This window comes from Cariama cristata, unplaced genomic scaffold (assembly GCF_000690535.1).
Source record: "Cariama cristata isolate BGI_N322 unplaced genomic scaffold, ASM69053v1 scaffold20731, whole genome shotgun sequence".
Classification (NCBI taxonomy): domain Eukaryota; kingdom Metazoa; phylum Chordata; class Aves; order Cariamiformes; family Cariamidae; genus Cariama; species Cariama cristata.
Genome location: NW_009599008.1, coordinates 29,618 through 53,317, shown reverse-complemented (window position 1 = coordinate 53,317; position 23,700 = coordinate 29,618). Strand labels below are relative to the sequence as shown.

The 23,700-nt window shown below is 37.8% G+C and overlaps 1 protein-coding gene across 1 annotated transcript in view; it reads right to left on the bottom strand.

The window, feature by feature from the left end:
* Window positions 1–23,700, bottom strand: part of NRAP (nebulin-related anchoring protein) — a 54,082-nt gene that overhangs the window by 6,638 nt on the left and 23,744 nt on the right. The window contains exons 18-35 of the mRNA XM_009709541.1: window positions 23,432–23,533; window positions 22,730–22,927; window positions 22,402–22,506; window positions 19,999–20,097; window positions 17,590–17,694; window positions 17,005–17,112; window positions 16,070–16,381; window positions 14,896–15,000; window positions 12,629–12,727; window positions 10,691–10,795; window positions 10,189–10,296; window positions 9,290–9,403; window positions 7,644–7,841; window positions 5,661–5,765; window positions 4,511–4,609; window positions 3,627–3,731; window positions 3,156–3,263; window positions 1,180–1,491 (exon numbers count right to left, since the gene is read on the bottom strand). Of these exons, the coding sequence (XP_009707843.1) occupies window positions 1,180–1,491; window positions 3,156–3,263; window positions 3,627–3,731; window positions 4,511–4,609; window positions 5,661–5,765; window positions 7,644–7,841; window positions 9,290–9,403; window positions 10,189–10,296; window positions 10,691–10,795; window positions 12,629–12,727; window positions 14,896–15,000; window positions 16,070–16,381; window positions 17,005–17,112; window positions 17,590–17,694; window positions 19,999–20,097; window positions 22,402–22,506; window positions 22,730–22,927; window positions 23,432–23,533 (2,487 nt within the window). The remainder of the gene's footprint in view (window positions 1–1,179; window positions 1,492–3,155; window positions 3,264–3,626; window positions 3,732–4,510; window positions 4,610–5,660; window positions 5,766–7,643; window positions 7,842–9,289; window positions 9,404–10,188; window positions 10,297–10,690; window positions 10,796–12,628; window positions 12,728–14,895; window positions 15,001–16,069; window positions 16,382–17,004; window positions 17,113–17,589; window positions 17,695–19,998; window positions 20,098–22,401; window positions 22,507–22,729; window positions 22,928–23,431; window positions 23,534–23,700) is intronic.

The window sequence follows — 23,700 nt, the reverse complement described above, 5'->3', positions numbered from 1 at the left end:
GCCACTTTCCTATCACGTGAGCCACCATCACACATCAGTAAATAGTAAAAAATCCTGCCTTCCTGGATCTAACTGCCTGTATGCCATCTGTTAGCCATTACAGGAGAAGGCAGGAATGGGAGTTGGAAAGGCAAAGAACTGCATCTAGCAACAGCATCTATACCATCCCAAGAATATCCCAAGAAAGTTCTGGCAATGAAGAGTACATTTGGGACACCAGACAACAAGTACACTGAGTAAGAAGGAAGAATACAAGCTCTCCGGTGCTTTGATTGCCACTCTGACTTTCATAGCTGGAATATCTGTTATAATAGCTGTGCATCAGATCTCACTAAATCCAACAAATATCCCATCACTTTGTCTCACAATAATATCCTGAGCTCAGCAAATGATCATCTCTCTAAAGACCTATAAAGAGTTACCAAAACTTCCTGAACAAACTTTTTCACTTCCCTGTTGAACGATTCAGTCTCTTTTCTTACAAAACAAAAAAACCCTGAACAGAGCTTCCTGCTACAGAGCAGCTAATGACACTGGACTCGAAACTGTCAAAATACAGCTACCTGCATCCATGCAGGTTTATGCACACTCAACATCTACATCTGTTTGAAAGCACATACAGACAATGGCTTGTCCCTGAACAAAGGTACTTGCTAAGACAAAGTGAGCATGGATGTGGCCCACGCTGAGATTCCATCATTTCTGTCATCAAAGTTTGTCTGAATTTACATTTGCATGAGCAATTTCTGCAAACACATCTAGGGAACTGGTTATTTGATATGACCATTTCCGTTTGCAAAATGACCTTCTAACATATTCCAAATCAATCTCTGAGCATTTAACCTTCTGCTCAAAGAATTCTGCATGTAGAGCAGTGGCTGTCAAACTGCTGACTGGCTGTGATCCAAACATCTGAGAGATGATTGTGTATATCCCCCAGCTCTAGCCTAAGTAACATGGACCACAGTGATTTTCCATCAAGTTCATAACACAAGAACCTCTGATTCACAGATATTCCATATGTGAGAAGCAATCAGATATCTTGCTGCTACAGAGACATAAGTTTACAAGTGATCTTTCTGAAAACACTGCCCCATGTCAATATTCAATTTGTGCCAGTCACTCAAAGCTTTGTTATTGCTAAATTCAATTTGCTGTTACCAGAAGAAAATTCTTTACCTCACTCTGTAGCATGTGGGCTCTTTTGGCCCACTTCATCTTGATGTCTTCTGGGAGTGCTGTAAATTCATGGAGCCTCTTTCTGTAATCTTGATCACTTGCTAAGGCCTGGGCTTTCCTGGCATGGACAAGATTCACCATGTCCATGGGTAGATGGTACTGAGACCACACTCCTTGGGATCCCTTCTTATACTCCTGTTCACTCTGTAATTTGGCAGCATGCAAGCAATGCAGCAACCTGGTGTCATCCAGAACACTTCTGGCACCAATGTGCTTTCCTCTCTCCAACACAAAGTTGTGTTTATATTGGTACTAAAAATAAAAAAATGGTAAAAGTGAAAAAGTGCCCAACTTAGACTGGCTACTCTAGCTAACTAACTTAGGATAAGCCACTGAAACATCTATGCTCTCTGTAAAAACAGCCAAGGTATGCAGCACTAGAAAGTAATTGTTTGAATCTCTCATTGCTCTCAAATTTAAATACCACAGTAGTTGCAACATTAAAGTTAAGCGCATCTCAATATATTCTCTGAATATGCCCAAAGCATTGATCATGTTTAACCTTAGATCATGTACTTCTGTTATCTGTCATAGAATTTTATTCCCATCACTAGAAATGAGAACATAAGAGAAACAAACAAAAGATAGAAGGAAAAAAAAATCTATACAAAAGAGAAACATCATGCACTCTGTAGCCTTCAGGTTTGCAAATGCCACCCAGCTATTTTAAAGAGTAAATTCAGTTTTCCTGGATCAATAACTATGTTGAAAAGACTAAGATGGTCGTCTGAGCACAAGAATAAGCACCAGCAACCCCTCATTCTCATTTTAGCTGGGACTATGACTCTCCCTATGATCTTGCATTTATACTCTCTGTGAAATAGTGATGATGATGATAATGATTATTTATACAGCATCAACAGGGTGCTTGGAACTTTAAAGGGAAGGCCTGGGCCCTGAAGAGTTCATAATGTAGTTGAAATAGGATAATAACACTTATCTACCACACAAGAGAGTTGTGGGGATTAAATTACAGTAGCTAATGTTTATAAAGTGCTTCCAAGATGAAGGGCCAAATTCAGATCTGTTGTAAGTGGATGTAATTCTATTATGGATTTGTACCCTTTAGAGCAGATCTGAAGCTGTAACCAAAAGCACTCCACAAAATATGGTTAAGAATACATTATAAATTACAGCTAGAAGTAGTTGTTTCATAAAACAAATACACAGTAAATACATTCATATTTTATCACATTAGAGATAAAATATGCAACTAAATACTTCACAAAATGAAGACTTCTTTTACTAAATTTAGCTTAATTGTCAGTTTTTCCTAGAATTTATTAAATTTCTTGTGAGGAAGGGATGAACTTAGGCTTTCTGAGAAATGGATACCACCATGTCTGAGTGTTTTGCAAACAACAATCCAAATGAGAGGGTATTTTTAAGGGTAAGAAGATTTGTTTCCTCTATTTCAGAAATTAAGGGGACACATATTTACAGGAGCATCCACTGATTTTCACTTCCTAGACAGACAGGCAGGCCCTGATTTTCAGAGATTCAAAGAATGCTCAGCTGCTTCTGACTTCATTTTAATGCAGGAGCACTAAGCACTTCCAAAAGTCAGCTCAAAGCAGACTTGGACAGAATTAGCGGGCACTTTATAAAATGAGGAGCTGAAAGCCTGGAAAGGATCAGAACCTCTCTGATTTGTCTGTCTGCAAATACTTTAATTCACTAGCTATTTCCCACTGGAAGATGTTTAACCGAGCTTGGTTCCCAATTAGCAGCGATTCTTCCTCTTTTTTTTTTTTTAATTCACACAAAGAATCTCATTCATAAGTAATATATTCTGTCTCACACTTGTCTCACATGGTTATGGAGTTGCTTTAATTCAGTAAAATCTGCTTTAGACGTTGTTTTACATGAAGTTAACAGAAATTAGGCAAGAAGGAAGGTTGAATCATTCAACTCACATCACTGGCAATTTCTCTGGAGGCCCTGGCAGTCTGGAACGGGAGTGCTTCCGTTGTCAGCTTGTAGCCTTGAGCACGTAGATTATGCCAAGATTCTCTGTATTTTGCCTAAAGTAGGAAAGGCACATGTAGATTGCTGTTTCATTTTTAAATACACAAAGGAACAAACAAAGGAACCCTCTTTCATTTGTTATTCTGCGTTATAGTCTCATTCTTCATAATCAAAGGATTTTTTAAAATTATCTTTGGGAAATCCTACTAACTCAGACAAAACATGTCTCGTTCTTTATGTAGATTTAATTTACTCACAACTGTATATATGCTAATAGCGATAAATATCATTATAATAAAATCAGGGAAAGCATAAATAGAATAGACCCAAAAAAATCCTCTACTTATCCATCTTCCTTGCCACTGCACAATTCATCCTCCATCCTAAATAAGTATAAGAAATACAGAACAAATTCTTACATCACTGAGGTTGGCTGCATTTATTCTTGCCCGTGTAAACTCAGGCAGACCCAGTGTTGGTGTATAGCGATGCTGACTGTCCTCTCCCGCCGCTTTATACAGGCGCTAGGAAAGAGATCAAAAAGACAATTGAAATTAATTTTCTCTATTGTTTCAATAAGATAACGGCAGTACTTAAGTTGTTTATGATTATGACAACTATAGTCAGCCAGCACAAAAAACAGCTAAGAATGTAACATTGCAATTGCAATTGCATGGGGCTTTTTTCTGAATATACAAAAACTTTTACAGTCATTTTTATACATATACCATGATGCCAACCTACTACTTCTTAGCCTTGCATTGTTATGCTCCAAGGAGGCCAAAAGTAGACCTAAGAACATTAAGGGCATCATGAATGTGTTTTAAATAAAAGGGTAAGCATTTCTGGTAGACTGGGCGTATTTTCTACTTTGGATTTTTCCTCGTGTTATTATAGATGATTTTGATAATTTGCCTATGAGTTTTGTCTTGTTTTTTCAAAAATTAAAAAAGCGATTCTTTTTTTAGGAGTCCTCTAAAGTGACCATACTATGCAAATGAGCTCCCTCAAGAACACCCAACAGACCTGATATTTTGAGGCTCTGTTTCATGTAAAAAAAGAGATAATGGGACTCTATCATATGGGTACTATTTAAGCTTTTTAAAAGAGATTGAATTGAAAATGGTATTAGTTTGGAAATAATAAAATATGATCTAACTGCAAAAAAGCACAAATCAGTGATGCTTGCTTTCTTTTTGATGCATTTTGCTTTCAGAACAGGGTTATCTCTTTCCCACTCCTTCATCCCTAGCTTGCTGCATTTTGAAAAGCGTATTTTCTGATTCACGTTAGGAGAGCCTACCTCATTAGCAATCATATTGCTGAATTTTGCATGAAGGAGGCCAGGAGAGTCTGTCACCGATGTGTACTTGAAGGAATGTGGCTGCTGACGATATTTACTCTGAGTTCACACACAAAGAAAAATGAACAGAATAACTAAATTGTCTTGTCAGATAAGAGACTTCTTCCAATACCAGTGGTCTAGTATTGCTTCTTGTGCTTAAAACTCTACACATACAAAGAGTACATGTCTATAAACCATTAGACTAATTTACCTTTTGCTACTCTGAATTTGGTGCACCAAATGGTGCATTCCCATTTCATGGGAAATGAAAAGTAAATAAGGAACAAGGTGTAAAAAAAAAAAAGTGCTGCTATGCTGAATACAGTAATGAGGTGATTTCATTCCTTGGTGTCATTAACCCTGGCTAGTGGAAATACAGTAAAGGCAATCCAATCCAGAGAGAAAGTGCTGCACAACCCCGCTGAACTTTTTTGTGAGAAAAATGAGGTTCCACCTGGCCTGTGGTCCTATGTCAGTATTGTGAACAAAATAACTGCAAGATCACTGCAAGCAGAGATCACTAGAACACAACTAGGAAAAGCATTTTTATTTTTCTTAATTTCACATCTATGTGAAGATGGGCAATAGATCCGAGATTTGAAACTGGGAGAGACTGTAAGAAGAGAACACGACAGAGGAAATAAAAATCCAGTTACAAAGGGGGAAAACCAATAGCACACAAAAGCAGCAAGTGAAAAACAGACTAATGCTGTAAAGCAGGAGCAGAGTTGAGGACAGTGTAATATCCTGGGCAGTCCACAGGTCAGTCTAATTTTGGAGAAACATTACAAGGTACTTATTAGAGATAGGCACAGCCTTATTTTTAGCTGAAAAAGCCCACTTTAATTCTAAAATAAATAACATAAAATAGCAACCTCCTGGGTCTGAAACACAGGAGAAAAGATTTATGAAAACAGTTAGCAAAGTCTGCAAAACCTTGAACTCCATCAGGTTCACCCATCTACAGTTAGGACACGAATAGAATGATCAAACGCAAGGGGAGGGAGCTTAGCATTATCCAGTGAGTCACTTTGCCAGCCCAATTTAATAGAAAGACATCTGGCAAACTCTTGTTTGTAGTGGAGAAATCAAAACCCTCTTTTGTTACCTCGCTGATGAGTTCAGAAGCTTTCTTCTTTCCTTCAATCTCTAGGGCCCCTGGAGTAATACATCCAACTCCTCGCATAAAGTTCATGTCAGACCGGTACAAATTCTAAGGAAAATCAAGCAGAAATAATTACAAGTTTGCATTTGAGATGCCCTATATTTATTAATCCAAAAATACACAATAATGGTATTCAAATAAATCCATTAAAATTAGTATCTAGCACAAAGAGTTCATATACATTACCCAACATTCTTGTGTTTATGTATGTGTCCGTGTGCATACAGCCCTGACAGATCTACAGTACAGATGCAAGATTCTGAGGGTACTAAGTCTCATGAATGCTGAATGATATTTGGACTCCTAACTTCTATTTGTAACCTTGAAAAAACTTTTCCCAGATACATGAATTTTCTTCATATATAATACATAAATCACAGCTAGATATTATTTATGTATAAATACATATAAAATAAGACCAGTTTAGAAAAGTGCATGAAAATATTTTTAAATAAAAGCTGGTAACTTATTAACAAGTGGAACTGCAGACAAAATAGCCTTGTTTTTTAATATTTCCGAATGGTCATAATATAAGTAGGGAACACTAAGGAAAAATAGCACTAAGCCACTGTACAAACTTTGTTAAAATATTCTCCAGACCACCAAACCCAGAAGTAACTTACTGTAAATATTACTTTTTCAAAAGTTACCACTAGGTTACTGCTAGATACATTATGACAAATACTATTTCATCTAATGATGAGAAGAGGGAGGAGGGGGATCATCGAATTTTATGCTTTGAAAGAGCTATAAAGACCAAACCACTAGTAAAGCACAGATTTGCCTACTTGATGGGTATGTAGAAACTGCTACTTCTTACTGAGGGAAGAACTAGCTTTAGCTAATGAGGCATTTTGGTTTAGCCAACCACTTATAATGGAAATGGACTATGCCTTCATTTTATTCAGCTGCCTAGGAGAAGAGAACCGGCTTCTCTTCCATCCAGGTCTGTCCAGTGCTAATCTCTAGACTCAAAGGCATTGTGGTGCTGTCTATGGGAAATATCCTTTGTGAGTCGAAAGGTAAGAGAATACAATGCTAGAGTGTGGTCCTCACCTCTTGTCAGCTATTAGCACCAGCTGGTAAGAGAGTAAATTCTGCATTTTCAGGTGTTTTGCTGCCGATCAGCATTTCACTCCCAACTCAAAGAGAGGCACAGATGGAAACCTGCCTCAGAATCTCTGATTACATGTGTTTTCACTCAAGTTAGGGCAGCACAACTGGCAGCTGATGTTTAAACTTGTTTGAACACAGCCTGCCATCTTTAAGACTGTTGACTGAAAGTGTTAAACTGATGTACAGTAGCATTTTGGGGCCAGGCTTGTTTGTAAGATACAGCCCCTCCTGAGGTCTCCGGCAGCAATGTAATCTATTAAAAGCTAAGGCTGTGCCTACAGACACAGTCTACCCTTAAATTTGTAAGGCATTATCCAGTTAATTTTACTCAAGATTACATAGGGAGCTAAACTCATTCCTCTTAGAATTTCAGTGGTTATGTCTCAGGCCAGAGCTTATAAGTCTCTTGCAAATCAGATTTTTAACAATAGGCATGTTTCTTGTGGAAGTACACATGAATTTCACCCAAATGCAAACCAACTCAACTGCCCATTGGTAAACAGTTTGCTTGGTTAGCAAGATCTTAAAAAGAGTATTTCACCAATAGTGCGATCATCCTAACTTGCAAATAATTCTCTGCCCAATCATCAAAGACTACTACACTTTATCTCTCAGTATAGTGTGATCACAAATGTTGTATAACTGCCCAATAAGATAAATGTCTTATTCCTGAATGTTGTCAAGGGGGAACAGCCATTGTTTATCCCTCAGCTGCTGCTCAAATACATACTGTCAGCTGTCATGATTTGGAACAGAGCTATCTTGCATCAGAACCAACAGGGAAATATCACTGGGATATTTTGCAATTACCTCACTCTGCAGTCTGTATGCATTCTTGGCACACTGCAATCTCACATCATCAGTCAAAGAAGTGTACTGGTGTAGCAGCTGTCTGTATTCTTGTTCACTGACCAAAGACTGGGCTTTCCTTGCATGTACCAAGTTTATCATATCCAGTGGCAGGTGGAAGTGAGTCTTTGTATCCTCAAAACCTTGCTTATATTTCACCTATTAAATTAAAACCAGATCACATAGATATCACAGCATAGTAATTAGAATTCAGGTTTTGGTCAGAAGAGGTATTCTCCGTATTTCTTCCATTTTCCAGTATAAATTATTCTTCTTAAAAGCAAGTTCCTAAGTTGTTTAACTATACTGTGAATGATCAATACTTACAATTAGAATATGTGGTAGCCTATTCTTCATCAAAATAGTAGTCTTCTACATTGTATTCAATTAAGCTGAGATATTCTTTATCATTTTTTTGTTAAAACTGGATACACCGAATCTATAGAATTACCAAACTGATAAATGAAATCTTAATTCACTGCATTTCTAGAAAGCTCAACAAAAAGGTGAAGCTACTGCCTGAGGATAAAATGCAAACAGCCATATTTATATTAGAATTAGTACAAATCCTCAGTCAAAATATTTGTTGGTCTCCATTGATTTGGCCAGTTTCATTTCATAGTTTTAAATGTCATTTTTAGCGGTGGGGTTTTTTTCACTTCTTGTCTCCATCCAGGAAAAGCAAGGCATAGAAATCTTCAAAGAACTTTTTTCACATGACATTTCCCCACCAGATTATGCAAATTTGAGATGTTCAGGCTGTTCATCCAGATAATGAACATCCAGAGTTATTAATGATCATCAAACTGACTTAGAGTAACCTGACAGATAGATGAATTCTTCAGATACTTATTGTTACCTGTATGTCTAAGTATATGCAGGAAAGAATCCTAGTACAAGTCCAGCACTCACTGAACTCCATGAACACTCTCCCATCTATATCCACAATAAGGCTTGCTATGGACAGTTTTGGGAACAAGATAAATAGTTCTTAGATTATTTATGTGCTTAAAGTCAGACAAATATTTCACTGCTTTCTGGATCAAGTCAGTGTTCAAAATGCACTGAAGAGTTACAATTCTTATAGACAATGAACAAATTAAGTGATTCTTAACATATCCCAAGACCAAGTGGGAACCACTCCCCAACCAAAAAAGTCCAACTTGAAATTCCGTAAACTCATTCATCCTTTAGTCTTTCAAGAAAACAGTAAATTGAAAATAGTCACTGAATAACTTTGTATTTCCACCAAATTTAATTTACTTCTGTACAAAGATCACTACTAATTCTCAATTAGACCTGCCTCTCAGTGATACTTTTACAAAGTAAAATATTCTATGCTAGGCAACAGTAGTACGTAGCAAGGGATTGTGCAAGAACACACAGTCTTCTTTTATTGCCAAACTAGTGTTACTGTAAACAATGTAAAAGAATGGTAAGAATATCATGATTATTTCAAAATATCTGGAAAGCGGGAGAGAAAGCCCTAAGTTTTAAATAGTAAGCTATTCTACAGCTAGTCAACAGCTAAGTGCATCTTCCATGAGGGGCTACTCACTGTTAGGAAACCAATTACAAAATGAACACATCTTCTTTCTTGTACTTACATCACTTTGCAGCGATGATGCATGGACTGAATGAGCAATACGAAGGTCACCATCCAGGCCACATGAGCCAACCATCTGTCCTTTCATTTTCTGAAACGCCTCCTTATACTTGTGCTAAAAAGGAAATAAGAATAGAAGTGTGAATAGGAGTGAAGTAAGTATCGGTCAGATTATTAAAATGTGAATAAATGGGTTTTCATATTACAGAAAGAGAGCTGTGGACAATAAATTCTGGCTATACTCAGTATGATAATAAATCTGGATGAACCTTTAGTGGATGTTATGAAGACTTCACCTGCGCAAACATTTTAATATTTTATCCTATTTAGAGAAAAACAAATTTTAAAAATACACCAATGAACACTTACAAATAGCTTGCGTTAGTTACTTGCTATTACATAGGTGGTGGAAGACAAGAACCAGGTGCTCAGAATCAGTCTCTGAGGAGCCTCTCTCCATCAGCTCTCTAGCAAAGTCAGAACAACTGGTCCCCTACACTTGAAATTAATCTGTGTATCTCTACTGACTTTAAAGGACACCCAAGACAAACCCTGAAGGGTAGAACTCCCTGAATAGCACTTTCTTCCAAAGCCTACCTAGCTAACAGTGCTTGACAGCTCCTGAACAGTCCCCGTGATTGTCCAGTCACTACAGCAATTAAGTTTGTCAATTATGCTAATGGGTGCTTGCTTTTGCAAACCTTACTTTGCTTAGTTACCAATAACACTTCATTGTGGCTGCAGCTTCAAAAGCACAACTAACTAGACCAAGGCCAGATGTCTCCCAGATGTAGAGTTCGCTGGACACGCTGTTTCTATCAAGAGCCACTCAGCAGAGCAGAAACAGTCTGGAGTGACTGACATACCCTACTGGACAATATCAGCAGTAAGTTCACGTACATCACTTATGATTTCACCCGAAGCCTTTGCTGCCTGGAAGGGAATGGCATCTAGTTTCAGTTGATAGCCACCATCTTTCATCTTTCCCCAGGACTCCTTATAGCGAATCTAGGAAATATGGAAGAGGAATAAAGCAGAGTCGCTGTTCAGAGGGTTGACATTGCAGCATTATTGCCATACTAGCAATGTTACCACATTAGTTTCATTCTATCCTAATGCAGAGGGCTAACATAAATGAAACTACCAATACACAACAGGAATAATCACATGACAAATGTCCATTTTAAAAATGTGTTTGTTTGTTCATTCTTAATCTTTCTAACTTAGGAAAAGTTTGATAAGAAGTTTGATTTCTCATATTAATTCAGAAATATTCAGACCATAGAATGGTCATATACTGGGGACAGGAAAGAAATTTAGTATGATTTCCTGTGTAGGACAAACAGGAAAGCACTATCAACTTTTTCACTTTCCTTTAAAATATTAAGGGTCAGAATTATACCTCACTGATATTCATAGCATTCATTTTGGCCTGAAGGATTTCAGGAAGATCTGTTGTTGGTGTATACTGATGCTTTACACTCTCTCCATGCTCCTTGTACAGCCTCTGCAAATAGAGATTAATTTCAGTAGCAAGTACTCACTACACATTCAATCACTAGTTGAGACAAAAACATTAACAAATAGGTTTATGGAAGGCAAAGACTACAGAAAAGTGACAGCAGCATTAATAAATACAGGCAATTGTATCAGTCAAAAAGGATTCAAAAAGCTTTGGGAGTCCGATACACCTATCAGCTAGAGTATGCTAGAGAGGAACTCTTTGAAGTTTGGAGTGTATAAATCAACGTATATGAAAATTCAGATATTTTAATATTAATTTGATAAGACTTCCAACATATGTGAATAGAGAGAGGGAGAATAAACAACATTTAATAAGGATGTGCAGCCATGAGTGGCCCACCAACACTTTGAAATTCCACAGAAATCTGAGGAGCTGAGGTTCCCCAAACACATCTCTCCAAAGTTGTTCATTTTTAGCAGATAAATATGATGGTCATCATCTGTGCAATTACTCCAAATTTATTTCCAGAGCTAGTTGCAAGAGGGTGCTCAATAGTCAATAGTAAGAGATTAAAAAAAACATCAGAAGGTGACTGATCCCATCATAAAACAGGTGTCTATGTGGGCTACTCATATCAATCCTTGGAGCAAGAATATAGGATTGGCCCAGGACTAGCTAACTTTTGCATGTTTGCAGACAGATAAGAGGAGTTCTATGCAGTTAACTGGAATTTCCCCTGCAAAGGCTATGCAGAGTCCACCTCTTTCACATAATTTTTCTTTCTTAGCTTAGTTTCTTCTTACATTGACACACTAATTTTCAGATGAGTACAGATAGCCACCATTTTTTTTGCCCTTAGATATGACCCATGTCTTGACCGCTCAACTTGCCTTTCCCAGGCTGTTATTTCTGTGTGAGGGTTTGATACCCTCTAGACTAGAATGAACCTCTCCATTTCACCCTGCTGTCACTTTCTTTAGCAAGGAGGCCTACTTGTATTGCAGCTCCATAAGAGGAAAATTAATGAGAACTCCATGTGTGAAGAAGTAGAGCAGCAGACTGATTTTGACTGTGGCTCAGTGACACAAAATGACTTGTATTTATCCTGCCTGAGATGTAAGCCTTTTGGATCTTATTAATTAAACCAAAGGCATAGACACTATAAGTATTACAATAGCATGTGTTCTACACAAAGTCTTTCATCTTCTTCTTCACTTTAAAAATATCTATTTTAACAATAAAACATCCTCTCATGTTTGAAACTTGTCTTTTTTGAGTGACTTTTGCTTATTATTAACTTCTGTATTATCCCAGTTAAGTCTACAATATTTTTAAATCGCTCTTCTATTAAAAATAAACATGTTTAAACACCAAACAGCCTCAATTCTTCCCTTTAAGGTTCCCCCTCCTGGATTTCTCTCTCAGCAGGATGACAGCTTGAAATAATTTATTTTTTCTTCCATGTCAAGCTGCCTTACATTTTGTTTCCAAAGAATATGCAGAAACTTAAATTTGAAAGATCTGTTTGAAAAGGGGAAAGAACCCCAAATGTGTTCTTCCTCAATGAATCTCAAAAGACCAAAAGTCTCTAAAGGTCAAAGGTCAGTCTTACTCTTAAATTTTACTTCTGAAAAAAAGATTGGACAGAAAGCTCTTTTTACATGAAACTCCCATTCACTTCAGTGGGATCTCTATTGAGTTCCCATTCCAAGTTAGAAACATGCTCTTTGTAAGATGCACCACACCAGAACACAGAAGTTTCATGGTTCCCAAGGATAATCTCAGAGAAAGAGAGAGAGAAAGCCAGTGCTTCAATCAGGTCGTTCAAAGAGGATACCACTCTTATAATCATAATGTATATACATTATAACTTACATCCACAGCCTGGTTATAACTAATTCTAGCCTGGATCATCTCAGGAGTGTCTTTAATACTGGTAAACTTCAAAGCATATGGATGCTGACGGTACTTCTTCTGTTGAGCAGAAAAAGATCAAAGCTGTGAATTTTGTGCTGCTCTTTCATGCTATTTGAAAGAGAAAAATCATAGGTTGCTGGAGATTAGAGTGAATTTGTGAACATAATTATTATTCCTCTTTCCTCATCTTTATGTCCTAGGTACTTTCAGATTAGTATTTGTTTCAATTTAACAATAACCTTTTGCCGATTAATATTAAAGTATTTCTCCCTAAATATAAGGAAAACATTTCAAAATCAGATTCTGCCTACCCAAATACTCCAGAACTCAGGATTTTAAAATCCTTTTCAGATTACTTCAAGTAGAGCATGACTGATTATATTTTTTGTTTATAGTTTAAGTAAGAAATTATATAGAACTGTAATGTGTTAATAATGGCAACGGTTTAACTTATTGTTTCAGGGTTTAGGTTTCCTCCTAACACCTACAGCAAATTTGTGCAGCTATTAACACCGTGCCTAATTGTTATGGTATATCTTCTAGATAATGCTATTAATTCTGCTTGCTTGAAAGGACTCATAATAGCTTCTGAGAGACATTGTTATATATACATAATTAAGATGAAGGCTGTTCAATGGCAAAATGACACTTTTTCCATATGGCCAGGTCACTACAAGCTTCCCCTCCTGCATGAGTTGTCCTATACCCATCAATACTCTTACCTCTTCTCCAAACAGTGCATACTAAACTTTCCTGATGTCTGTGATGAACTCCAAAGTCAATAAGCATGTTCACAGCTCTTCTAGAAATTGTTTATAACTCAGTGTTCGAGTCTAAAGGCATGTCATTCTTCTTTAAATTGAGCTGTGATCCACAGAAGTTTATTTGAGGCAACATCTTGATTCTTTGGGGACTCAAAATACCAATGTAAACCACATTAACTCTTTTAAGGTATTACAAGCTTATGAGCAACGTTTTGGTTTCAGAAAGAAATCCCTTAAAAATGAGCAATCTTAATAAGTTTAACTGGGAACAAAAGTGTTTTATGCTTTGTCCTGATCAGCTGTAGAGACAAATAAGAGTTGACCAGAACATCTCTACATACAGTTCCTAGAAACTATATTCTGGCAATTGTTTTTTAGCAGTACTACAAGCAATAGTCACTGTGTGCATGTAAAGAAGGGAGGAGGCTCATAGCCACTTAAAATTATTTAGTACTCACAAAAAGTTTGAGATGAACAACCTAGCAGGTCAAATTTCTACTCGGAAGTTTTCACTACTATAACATCAAAATGGTATACCTATACAGATTCACAGTTACTACTCCAGCCAGCATTCCTGTACTAGCTTTTATGAAGCTACCTTTCTTTACACTAGCTGAGGATCTAGTTTATTTTGTCTAAAAACCCATACTTCTTCACTGTAGATGATTACATGGGAAAAAATAGTGTTAGCAATCAGGCACACGTGGAAGGATGACCATATCTTACTGAGACACTACACCAATGGTTATGCTGTTATTTTCATTGAGGGAATGGACAGATGATTCCTGCATCACCAGTGGTTACCTAAAAAACCCACAGGATTCAGTCTCCTACTGCAGCAGATTTGGCCAGTAGGACTCCCTCTGAAATAACAGAAACAGAATACTATGAACCTTTTAACCATTTCCACCAGAGCCTCCTTTGAAGGCCTCATGGGACTGGCACAAAGAATTCTAGAGTTCGCCTCTTCCTGTGAGTGATCCCAGTTATAGGGAGAAATAAGGATGAAAACTACTTGGGCCGATAGATAGCTAGAGACAGAGATATCTACATGAATTTCAATAGCTAACATGAATATATATGAAAAAGGAGCAAGAAGGAACGTGTATCTGTTACAAAAGAAGGTTCTGGGTCCAATGAGTGCATCTTTTCATCATCTCTCCTGTTCTGCTTCATTAAAAAGGTAGGCTAGTGGGTAGCAATTGAGCACTGTTTGATTGCCATTATTATTCATAATATCATTTGTCACCTACTTTGTTTTTGCAAAGGCTATATGGACTCCTACTGGTGTGTGTTTGGTATCTGGTTTCCCTCTAATTACCAGTCCTATCCCTGGTTTTGAGGGCTTTCATGTAGTATGCCTTTTTCTTTCCCCTTTGAGTGGAAATTATTTTAATTTTATACAGATATTTTGCACACATTATGCAGCAAATTCTGTTACATGCTGTCATGAAATCTCACCTCACTAATGAGTTCTCCTGCCTTCTTAGCCTGCTCCACATTTAATGACCCAGTGGCTATCCACCCAGCTCCTTTCATCCAGTTCAAATCTGCTCTGTATCGGTTCTGACAAAGAAAAAAGAAGTCCTATTGTTGGTGTTCATACACTTAAAATGCCATTAAAGGATTCAGACATCTCAGGAACAACAACCAAGTCAAATTAGTGCCTGCTTTTGTTTTATTCACTATTGCACAGTTGCAAGGAAAGCAAAAAAACAGCAGTATGAAATAGAAGTTACGAGGACTCACCAGCACTTGTGCAATATGCTTTGCAAGGTAATTTTTAGAAGTGGTATACACCTTACTGTCGTTTGTAATTTCTACACTAACGTGGCAAAACCTTCAGTTTTATTGTACACAGTGCACTGTTTAAAAGATCATTAATGATTTGCAATGATAAGAAAATAATACTTAGCATTTCCCAACTCCTATCCTTTTGTTATACTAGAGGGAAAACATTTTGTTTTGTTTTTTCCACCTGTCTTTAAGGAAGATGAATACAGGAGTATTTCTCACTTTCCTCACAAAATCTCTCCTACCAACAGTCTACTGAATTCCAAAAGCTTATACAAGCACTACAGCTTGTGTTTCTCAAATAAGCCAGAAGGGTTTCAGCAGCTCTACCTCAACAAGACCTGTAGACAAATCTATCTTAGTCTCCTCGAAAAGTTCTGACTTAAAACCTCAGAATGGAAAGTCTAATGTACAGTAATGATCTACAGTATCAGACAGTTCATCTGATGGTTACAGCTAAGCATGGGGTCTCCATATGGAATTTCATCACCAATTTTATCACCATAAATTATTTAACCTCCCTGCACACTAGGTTAAAAAAATAAATGTACATCATATATGAATCTTAGTGTTTTAATAACATTTGAAATAGGCTTTGAAGAAGCCATGCTCATAAACAGGATTATAACTCTCCTCAAAAACACTGCACATCTCAAATAAATCTCTTGAGCAAATAAGTGGTTAATATTTACTGTTTTAATACTAACTGTTTAATAGTTGAAAAATCAGGTGCATAAATACGTCATGGTATTAAAAGCGTAAACATCCAAAGAAACTCAGCCCTCAGTGTCTGAAGGGGTTGAATGAAAGGGTATTGAAATATATTAAGCTCTGGACTTACATCGCTCTGCAATGCGTAGGCCCACTTGGCCCATGCCACTTTCATGTCAGTAGGCAGGGCGGTGTAGTGATGGAGAGCTGTCTTGTATCCTCTATCTGTGACCAAATTCTGAGCCTTTTTGGCATGGACAAGGTTAACCATATCCATGGAGACCTGAAACTGATTCTTTGTGTCCTCAAATGCCTTCTTGTACTCCAGATCACTCTGCAACTTTGACATTTGAAGGGAATGAACCATCTGCGAATCTTCTTCCACAGCTTTTACTCCAATCAGCTTACCCTTCATTTTCTCATAACCTTCCTTATATTTAATCTGTGAAGAAAAAAATAGACCGTGAGTAAATGTTCTAAGCTGCCAAATTGACAGCTCTGCTAGTAGTAAAGCAATGGTCTATCGGTGTTGTGACATGCTCGGCCCTCAATACAAGCAAGTAAGAAGCCATTTGCAAAAGAGAACTGGAATGCCTTTGAAATTAGTAAGTGTTTATAAAGAATAAACCCTTTCTCAACAATAATATGTTCACAAAAAGCTGCAAGAAATCTTTTCTTTTTGGTTCTCCCAAGGAAAAACAATGTCCTTTAAGCACTGAGGTCAGAAGGTTCTTTTAGGAATTTTCTGGTCAGGCATTGATGTATTAAGTTATGATATTTCACAGGATATTTCTACTGCATTTTGAGTTCTTTCATCCTTGGGTCAAAATGAGAATAAGAAAACACAGTCAGTATGTGGGGAAAAATTGAATTGCTCAGAGCAAACTTTCCGACTAATTACAGAATGCCAGTCACCCAGACAACTCCTCCACTGCTCCTTAGCACAAATCAAGTGAAGGTGGCTCAGGGCACTGAGACATATGTGACACATCTCCAACACTATGGTAGCAACCTGGACTGTCCACTGCCCTAAGAATAAAGAAGGCTGATGGAGATCATACTCACATCACTTGCCAGATCTCGCTTTGCCTTAGCTGTCAAGAATGACAAAGCATCCAGATGAAGCACAAATCCTTTATCCTTCTGCTTCTCCCAGCTACTCTTGTAGAGTTTCTAAAGAGATGACAATAACACAGTCTCTTTACTACTATCAATATATTCTATTTGTTCTATAGTCACAGTAAATCTCTCAGGTAACATTAGACCAGCATACACTCCATGACCAGCAACCATATGTCTAAGGATTAGATCCTGATGTCTTCACTTACGTACTGTAACTGTGGATACTGTGGATATTGTAACCCCATTATCTCACTGGTTCCAGTGAAACTGTCAATGTGCCACTCATCTGGAAGCATGTGGAAAATACACAGCTTCAAACTCTGAAAGTGACAAGTCTTCAGAACCGCAGATGTGACTAGTATTTAACTAAAAGCAAGTAATTAAATTTAGATATAAAATTTTTACATCTAAAACATTTGGACCTTCTCAGAGAAAGAAGCTAACTTTTACCTACAAACCAAACATTTCAACAGCAGCAGTAACCATTCATAGGAGCAAGGGAATCCAAACCTCTGTCTTACACAGTACCTCACTGATATTTGCAGCATTTGCTTTGGCCAGTATGAAGACAGGATCATCTTTGCTGATGGTGTACTGATGAAGAAACTGTTCTTTTCCTGACCTGTAGGCAACCTGTCCACAGAAAGTAAAACATAGTTAACAAGCAGTAGTCCGTGTTTAATACTGAAGGAATACTGTTTAAAACACCTCAAATATTCAAGGATTTGTTAGGGTTAATTTATTGGGTGAGTTATTCTTTAGCATCATGACTTTTTTTTGCCAAATATGAATTTGAAAGCTGACCCACAGGGTCAAGTTGACCAAATTACTCATGGTTAAATTTCAGGGAAGCAGTGAAACAACTTACCTATCAGGATACTTTAATTCTCTTTCCTAAAGTTCGCTACTTAACTGGCTATAAAGCTGATAGCAATTCATATGCTGTACAAAATGTGTGCAAGAATATATTTCATCCAATATTAAACTGCAGCTACTTTTTAGGTGGAATGAAAGTCTTTAATGGGACATAGAAATAGTGAATTTTAGGCATGAAATGACTAACGCTAAGCAACTGAATCTGCAGAGAAAATTGGTGACCTAAATGTAATTGCTGACATAATACTCAAGTGAGGACTAACATTTCAACTTTAAATGAAAACATCAAGGACCTTTTATCATCCAAGTAGCAAACATCTCCATTTTATATCTCAGGGCAACATCAACAGAGAAATGAACTGGTCTGTTTCAGAAGCCTATAAAGCTGTTGGAGGAGCTGTTGAAAAGCTATGAAAAGATGTTTCATTTCACAAAGTGTTACATTTCTTACATCTCACAGAAAAAGAAAAAAAAATGTCCCTACTATAAAGCTCTAAATCCATGGTTACTATTCTGACTTCAACACACATACAGAAAGGCAGCATTGTCCAGTGCATAGGAGTTAAGTAACAGGAGTCAGGAGACCAGCATTCTCCTCTGATTTAAATTGGTGTCATCTTTGAGACACACAACATTCATTCAAGTAAGTGCCAGGTTTTTATTGATGCAGAGGAGCAAAAAAAGGAAACATGGTAGCTGTCTGAAAAAGAGCAACCAAGAAGCAATAATGCTTCATTCACATAACAACTGAGAAGCTGACAGTATCTTCATTTCAAGGCACAACATATTAAAAATAATTTAAAAAAACCTTGGCAAATCACTACTGTTCCAAAATTAGTTGGTCAGCAATTTTAACAACAGGTTCGCCTTCTTTTCACAGAATCACAGAATCACAGAATGGTCAGGGTTGGAAGAGACCTCTGGAGATCACCCAGTCAAACCCCCTGCCAAAACACGTTCACCTACAGCAAGTTGCACAGGAATACATCCAGGTGGGTTTTGAATATCTCCCGAGAAGAAGACTCCACAACCTCTCTGGGCAGCCTGTTCCAGTGCTCTGCCACTCTCAGAGCATCAAAGTTTTTCCTCATATTCAGATGGAACTTCCTGTGTTTCTGTTTGTGCTTGTTGCCTCTTTTGGAAACTTCAAAGTGAGCTGCTGTCAGCTAAGTCCTGCCAAGGAGTTCTGAAGTACCAACTCAGCCCTGAAGTGGTCAGGCAGTTGGACCAGAGGGCCGTTCTAAGTCCCTTCCAACTGAAATTGTCTATTCTATTCTATTCTGTTCTGTTCTATCTGCCAGGGTTACCCAGCACCAAGGAAGAATAGGTAACATTCTGAAGGCACCTAGTTTGGGAAAACCCGCCTATTTTAGCATTTTACTAAATCAGAGAATCAAAAAGTAAAGTACTTTACTAAAGTACTTTAATAGCAACAGTTGAAGAACATGTGGTCTAACAAGGCTGACATAGCTTAAGTAGTCTGACAGGGCCCTCAGTGGAGAGACACACAGAACCTGGGACAGATGTATATCAGTCCCTGTGCTAATGCCTTGCTTTGAAGCACTGCCTGAGGATCAGCGGGGAATACTGTGTTTTCCCTCCAGCTTCCTTCCTCACTTTTACTGCCTCATGGATAACCAGTTTTTGTGCCAATGACATTAACGTCTCAGGAATACTCAGGTATCCTCTTATGAACACGTTTCAGCCATACTTGAATCCAGCCTGCACCACCCATCAGTTTGCCACCAAGACTGTCTTGTAGAGGCGTGTCCCCCCCCTCTCTCTCTGGCTTTTCACATCATTTATCAGAAGCCTCACTTGTCTATTTCCACTCCCATTGGGGTTTGATTTTTGTTCTTGTTGTTCTAGTCCAGAGAATTCGATGAGAAAATTCATCAAATAAACAAATAAAACCCCTTAGAAAGAAATCTCAAGAAATTTCATATATTGAAAGGTTTAATGACTGGGTTTTCTTACACCACCACCCCAGTGTACATATCTCAGATTGACTACATTATGAGTAAGCTGCTTGCAAAGAGACAAATTCAGTCAAGGACTCACATCACTTTGCAGTTCCTGGCTTTTCTTGGCATGCTTGATCTGAGAACTGTCAGCCACACTCGTGAACTTCAGAGCATCAGCCTTCTGTCTGTACTTTTTCTACATCAAATTAAAGCAGGTTACACAAAAGTTTCTACAATATTTACCTTCCCCCCAAAATGTAGTGCTTTCAAAAAGTACATGACTGATAGAGCCGAAAGTCCCCTGTAAATTCCCGAGACAGTTTTAGCACAGGTATCAATAAAATAAGCTTTCAAATACTACCCAGTGCTAGTATTTTCGAGGCAAGGAGGGTAGTGCAAGGGTATGCCAAATAGATTGTTGCTGACACTGCAAGCATGGATACTCTTTGGTACCAGACATACTAACTACGCATCTTACAAGATCTAGGTTGCACACCAACCAATGAGTGTACTTCACAAAGTGGGTATGACTTCAATCAGTACCCAAGAGAGTTCATAAACTACACAGCCAATATTACTATCTCATTTTCTTACATGAGACTTCTCAAGCACATGCACATGTCCTTCAGATCACTGAATATATGTTACTGAGGTATTTTTAGATTATTAAGATATTTCTAAGCTATCAATTAAATTAGAACGGGCAATTTTGGTGTCCTGAAAGTAACTTAACATTAAAAATCTTCCTCATCATCTTCCAGTTCTTTTCAAAGCAGAGCTCAGCATAGACACTGCAGTCAAGCCTTCCTGGGAACAACAGCTATGAGAGGCCTCCACAAGGCCCAAGTCTTGGATGTGGGAAAAAACCATCATGCTCCATTCAGCCTCTAGTACCAGTAGTTATACAAAATCTATACAAATGGACAAATTTGCATAGAGATTAATGTTTCTAGTTTGGTAAATAAGACTGCCCTTACTTTTATTCCATCTTATTTTTTGTTTTGCATCTGAAACACACCAAAGGGAACGGAAAACTTCCATTGACTTCATCAGGCTGGATCAGGCCTGTTTTGAATCAATGTCCCTGTCTCAGCCTTTTGCATCACTCATTTGAGAGCAAGCTAAGCACCTCTTTCTATCGTTGGGACAGTACAAGGAAATGCAGCACTCTATTTCAAGACTATAGTATGACAGGGGAGAGAGATCAAGCAAACACTGCTTGTATACTTTAGTCAAATTCTTATTCTAACAGTTCAACCATGAAGTGGGGCATTCCACCTAGAAAGGGTGCAAATGCATTTTCTCCTTATCTGGCATATCAGGGGAGAAATCCTATTTGAGCTGATGGGTGAACAGATCAGTTTATGCTGTGTCTCTGCTAGGGGAACACAAAACAGAAGTTAGAAAAGCATGCAGCACTTCAAAGAGGTGCTCATCGCTTTATTTTAGGAACCTGGAAGGGAGGGAGGCAGATTAAAACCAGCGTGTTTTGTCACATTGCATGGAACACAATGTAGTGACATTCTGCAAAGATATGACAAAATGCGTGGCTCTGCACAGCAATAGAGATCTCTAAAATAATATCCACCAGTCTCCAGTTTAAGTGACTGTCAGCCATCTCTTGGCCTTACACAGCACTGGAATGAAAAGGCAGATCATTATGGATTAAATATTTGTGGAAGTGATTATTACTACAGCACACCACAGCAGCAGATGTCAGTCTATCCCTAGCAAGACACCAGATCTGAGAGTAGCTGCTCTTCTTTTGTTTCTAAGATGTACTTTTTCCCCTTGCAGGAGTAGTGAGAGGATGTCAGAGACCCAAGGTGTTAGAGAGTGTGATCTCCAGTAACTAACTGGCTTCTGTTCCTTTCTCCAGCGCTAAGTGGGATTTTATCCTTCTTGTCAAACTTCCTCTAATTTATTCTTCTATCTGTCCTCTAGTTTTCCTAGCACTAGTGAGATGACTCAACCATAGCTAAGCAGCTGAGGAACTGTACTTCCATAAAGTTAATGGCAGTGCGAAACCATGAATTAATCAGGCTAAAGCAATGAAAAGCAGCACAAGCTGAAACTGCCGGTAAAGTCACAGGCCTTATTTGCAAAAGAGCAAGGAAATTTCCAAACTTGGCTAACAAATATCTCATTTTTCAACACTGTTCCTTAAAACTCTATGCACTTCATGGAGCATATACCATAGGAAATTCTAATCCCTTTCAATGTCACCTGCAAAATGGGCAGGCGAATGAAAAGAGGTGGAAGCACGATTATGGCGACTTCTGCCTCACAAACTTGACACAATAATCATATAACGGGAAAACATATTTTTAACCTCTAACCCAGGATCTCCTAAACTGTTGAATAACTAAATGATGTCCACCAGTTCTTCCATTTCTCACATTTTCCATATTAGGAATTCCTTACCTATACCACATAATGTAGTAGAATAAGTGTGCATAAACCTTTCAATAAATGACAGAAGCCTGAGCACTTTGCTTACCTCACTGACCAAATCTCCTGCCTTTTTGGCTTGTTGTATATTAAGACTTTCTTCTGTGATACAGCCAGCTCCTTTCATCCACATCAGATCTGCCCTATATCGAAGCTGTAAAGGAACATGACATTTATTGGCACGGGGAACACAGGTACAATGTTTGCATGTGAACATGTGCACCCTTTTCAGTTTCAAAGACATTGCAAAGACGTTTTAAAAAGTCATAGTGCAAATCAAACAGCATCCATAGGAAATGAGAATTAATGTCAAACTGAAAAAGTCTATAAACACTCATACTGCTTGTAACAGTTAAGTTTAGTATACATCATCTTACATCACTCTGGAGACCATAGGCCATCTTTGCCCATTTGGTCTTCATATCTTCTGGAACCACTGTGTATTCATGGAGTCTCTTTCTATAATCTAAGTCACTAGCAAGTGCCTGGGCCTTCTTAGCATGTCTCAGGTTTATCATATCCATAGGTAGATGGAAATGGGTCTTACTCTCCTCAAAACCTTTTTTGTAGGCAATCTAGAAATAGAAGGAATGAAAATAAGTTGTCTTTATCAGTGTATTGCAAAGCCAAAGCTATCTTAAATCTCCACTCTTGTTTGGGTCCTTATGCAGATTAGGCAAAAAACACATGTAGAAAGCAGGTCCTATGAGGGCTCGACAAAACAGATGGCAGGATGAATTTTGCAGACTGTAGAGACATCTTCTCTCTTACAGTACAGCTTACTTTTAAACCTACTTTTATCTGCTTGAAAGTCTTATGTAGAAGTGTTTGTATTGAGGTTTTAATAGGATGTTATTTTCCTGCCCCAAAATAAGGACACCACCAACCCAAAATTCCCTACGAGAACAAGAATACTGTGCAATCATTGCTAATAAATAGACAGAAGGAAACCATTTTTTGTTAAACGCTTCCAAGAATTTCTTATAGTGAAAGCAGTAACAGTGGAAGATCACATATTGTTGCTGAAAGATTCATAATCATGAAAAACACCTTTTGAATGAGAGAAATAAATAATTTACCTCACTACTCATCTTGGCCACCTGCAGAGAGTGCAAAAGTCTTGAATCTTTAGTTCCAATTGCTTTTCCTTTTGTTTTTTCATATTCTTCTTTATATTTAATCTGTGAAAAAAATAGTTTAAGTCAAAGAACATTTCCAATTACCCAAGAGATAAGCAATATATTTTTCACTGGCGATTTGGATGATCAAAATTTGGAAGGGCTTAGTCTGATTCTCACTTTGTCACTTCAGATCTCCCAGATTTTCTCAGAAAATTTCTCACTAAAGT